The 3,860-nt window shown below is 40.9% G+C and overlaps 1 protein-coding gene across 1 annotated transcript; it reads left to right on the top strand.

The window, feature by feature from the left end:
- The first annotated feature begins 452 nt into the window (after positions 1 to 452).
- Positions 453 to 1,046, top strand: LOC112589823 (uncharacterized protein F54H12.2-like). Its single transcript, XM_025304514.1, has one exon. The coding sequence runs from the start codon at positions 453 to 455 to the stop codon at positions 1,044 to 1,046; it is 594 nt and encodes a 197-aa protein (XP_025160299.1).
- Positions 1,047 to 3,860: the final 2,814 nt, after the last annotated feature.

Below are 3,860 nucleotides of genomic sequence, written 5' to 3'. Positions count from 1 at the left end.
TGTTGTTTTGTTTTACTGAAGGTTTGTTAGCGTAGAGTTTCAAATTTTTATAGCTAGGACGACGGACACACTTGGCGAACACTACCCAGATATAAACTTTAAACGAAGACGTAGATTTTTACAACAGGGCACTGTTTCCTGTTATGGAATTTTCCCGAATCGCCTTTCATTTGGCGCGACGGCTGTTCGCCAGATGGGTCTGTTTCCTAATTTATATTTATATATGTATATATTCCTATTATAGTTATATTAGGAGAATATAAATCCGCGAGAGGAAAGAATTTTTACTAATTAAATCTACAGGACGTAACATACGCATGAGGCTTGTTCGTTTAAAAGATTCCTTCTGTCTTATGGAGGGAAATATTATGTCACGGATATGCGTTTTAGATGCTACACTATTCATCAGAAGAGCTAGAATAAATCCAGGCATATTATTCGCTCATATGAAAATGTTGACCAGGACTACTGCTAAATACCCGCTCACGAGAGTCGAAGTTAAATCATTCACGACTCATAGTGGCATCGTAGGAGAAACACTGGACAATGTCATTCTTGGACAAATACCGAAGCGTATAATTGTCGGTTTTGTCGATAACAAAGCATTTAACGGTGCCCGACATTTAAATCCGTTCAATTTCCACCATTATGGAATAAATTTCTTTTCACTGTATGTCGATGGAACTCAAATCCCTAGCAGGCCGTTACAGCCAAAATTCTCTGGTAACGAGATGCTCTACGCCGAGGCGTATCACACCCTTTTCTCGGGAACGGGTATTCACTTTTTGAACGAAACTAATTTTATATCCAGAGAAGATTATCCTGCTGTTTATACTCTTTTCGCCTTCGATCTCACTCTTGATCTATCGGCTAATTGCGTGGCTCAATGGAACCTTGTGAAACATTGTAGTTTGCGAATGGAAGTATTCGAAGTACGATTCGAAAAAGCTCTCATAACAACTATCAACTGCTTAGTTTACGCTGAATTTGAAAGCGTGCTGGAAATAGATTCTTCTCGTCAAGTCATTGTAGATTATAACGGTTAAAACGAGTCCCCCATTTTTCTTTTCGACGTCATTCCCCTTCCAATATAAAGATTTTCAACATCATAACCCTCCTGAGTAAAAGTTTTGAGAAAAGAGTCCAGTCGATTTCGAGGCGTGAAAAGTATAGTTTCGGGGGGAAGCAGAATTGCGTATACAGAGGGAACATGGATGTCATTATCGAAGTACAATGTTTCCGCGATAGCAACGATGTCTACGTGCTCAAGGAGTGGCTATTGTCGATATTAATGAGGCATTCGTCGGTCATTGGATCTTAGCTCCAGAGTATTCATTTGCGGAATTGAATGAAAAGTCAAGGCGTATAAATAACTGGCTTTCACAGAATTATCATGGTATCGAGTGGTACGACGGGGAGAGCAATCCGAAATATTTTTATCCGCGTTTGCGTGAAATTACGAGTCATATTCGTGACTTCATGACAAAGGGCAAGGAAAAAGCGAGCTACTTGCAAAATTTACTAGCCCGAAACGTGTATAATCTGGAGAATATCTCGCCGATGTCTAGTGATCTTTCATCCAGCGAACGTGTAGAAGCTTGCTCATTCCACGCATTTAGAAAACACAGTCGTTATCACTGTGCATTACGCAACGTATACAAATTGAAACACTGGTACATCGAACAAAGCTAAATCAACATCAGGAAATGTGACAACGTCTATGTGGCTCAGTGCTTGTCCTCCAAAATTGACGAGGAAGAGAGTGAAAATAGCTATTCCTACAAATCGGGGAGTGAAGAGTCATCGACTGAAGAAGAGGAAACGAAACAAATACTGAGTTGGAGCATTCAGTCGAATCGTCGAGGACTATAATAATCACGGGTAAATATTTAGAAGTACACAGTCAGCTCCGATTTTAATGAAACTAGGCTTATTCGACGCGTTTTTGCACGAGAAACAACTTTATCCTGTGACAAAATCGTCGCTCAGTTCCGCGAAGCGAGATATGAAGCGTTAAAGCAGACCATAATTCAGGTTAGGAAAGCTGTTATATCGACGAACTTTGCCGATATAAACATGCCTCGTAACTAATACAAACTTCCCGAGTAATATGCAAAAAGTTTTAGTCCGTGCTCACTGTTCGTTAAAAAGTTGTTAACAAATGAAGTTAGTGATAAGAGTTTGCACCGAGCATGTATACACACACACACACACACCGAAGGAGGCGTGCGGGGGGCCTTCGACCCCCCACCCGCATCCCCCCTCGAGGGTTAACGGGTGAAACTCGTTTCATATGGAAAGTCACACGTGAGTTTGCGACTTATTACGACTTTCCACATGAAGCGAGTTTCACTCGTTGACCCTCGAGGAGGGTGTGGGGGGGCCGAAGGCTCCTTGCATGCCCTCTTTGGTGTGTATGTGTGTGTATGTATGTGTACACATGCTCGGTGCAAACTCTTATCACTAACTTCATTTGTTAATAACTTTTTAACGAACAGTAAGCACGGACTAAAACTTTTTGCATATTACTCGGGAAGTTTATGTTAGTTACGAGGCATGTTTATGTCGTGTTAAGAAATTGCTATTATTGGCGGGAATAATGCACGAATACACGCACTTCTCTAGGCGACGAATGTATTACTGAGCAACGATATCACAAATTGGTTTAGATATGTCAACATCAAGGTCACGGAACACTCGGTATTAGTTACGTGGCATGTTTATGTCGCCAAAGTTCATCGGTATAACAGCTTTCCTAACCTGAATTATGGTCTGCTTTAACGCTTCATATCTCGCTTCGCGGAACTGAGCGACGATTTTGCCACAGGAGAAAGTTGTTTCTCGTGCAAAAACATGTCGAATGAGCCTAGTCTCATTAAAATTAGAGCTGACTGTGTACTTCTAAATATTTATCCAATCACATTACCAGAGGTAAAACGAAATTATATAAAATGAATTCGCTCGAAATTCAACATGCGCTGCAACATCTCAACGCCAGATAAACAGGTGTCTATCCAGCCGACAGACGACCGAGGGTGTGGACGAAATCGACGGCAATAGTTGCTAATATAGACAATCACGACCGTCCAGGACAGCACTGGGTCGCATTCTACATCAATCAGAATGGAGCAGCCACATACTTTGACAGCTACGGGATGCCGCCCTGGGATTCACGATTTCTCCTGCGTATTAGAAATTCCGCCACTTACCGATGGAATACCTCTCAGTTACAGGGGCTCTTATCGATGACTTGTGGCCATTATTGTTGTGTTTTCTTTACTTTATGTGCCGGGATTATAACCTCAATGCCTTTAAAAATTTGTTTACCAATGATTGCGAAAGAAACGATCAGCTAATTGTACGAATGTATAAGAAAATCTTTTGTCAATGTAAGCGTAAATCACTAGATCATCATATCCCTATGTACCAGGTTCAATCCTGTATTAGAAAAATGTATAAGAATAAAATGTGAATTTATTCTATAAAAATGTTGTATATTCCTTTCTTTCTACCTCTTCTCTTTTCCCTGTAATCTCCAATTCGCGGTAACAAGACCCGTTGTAAACTTTTCGAGTTCGAAAGCGAGGGGACACACACAGGTAAAAATATTGAAGTAGACATAGACCGGAGGTCTTCTATCGTCTTCTAACAATCGCTGAATAGTTTTTATCTTCGAAATTATCCTTATCTGCTCGAACATGTGCACACACGCTCGCGCACCTCAAGAACAGGGGCCTCAGAGATTCGAGTCCGTAGGGACTAGAATTTTCGAAATTTTCCACACGTGACGTCAATACTCTACGTATGTATACAATATAGCTAGTTTCCATCAGAGTATAGCAATAGCGTAGTGTATAAGA

The sequence above is a fragment of the Harpegnathos saltator genome, unplaced genomic scaffold, assembly GCF_003227715.2.
Source record: "Harpegnathos saltator strain DR-91 unplaced genomic scaffold, Hsal_v8.6 scaffold615, whole genome shotgun sequence".
NCBI lineage: Eukaryota > Metazoa > Arthropoda > Insecta > Hymenoptera > Formicidae > Harpegnathos > Harpegnathos saltator.
This window is presented reverse-complemented; position numbering and strand designations above follow the sequence as displayed.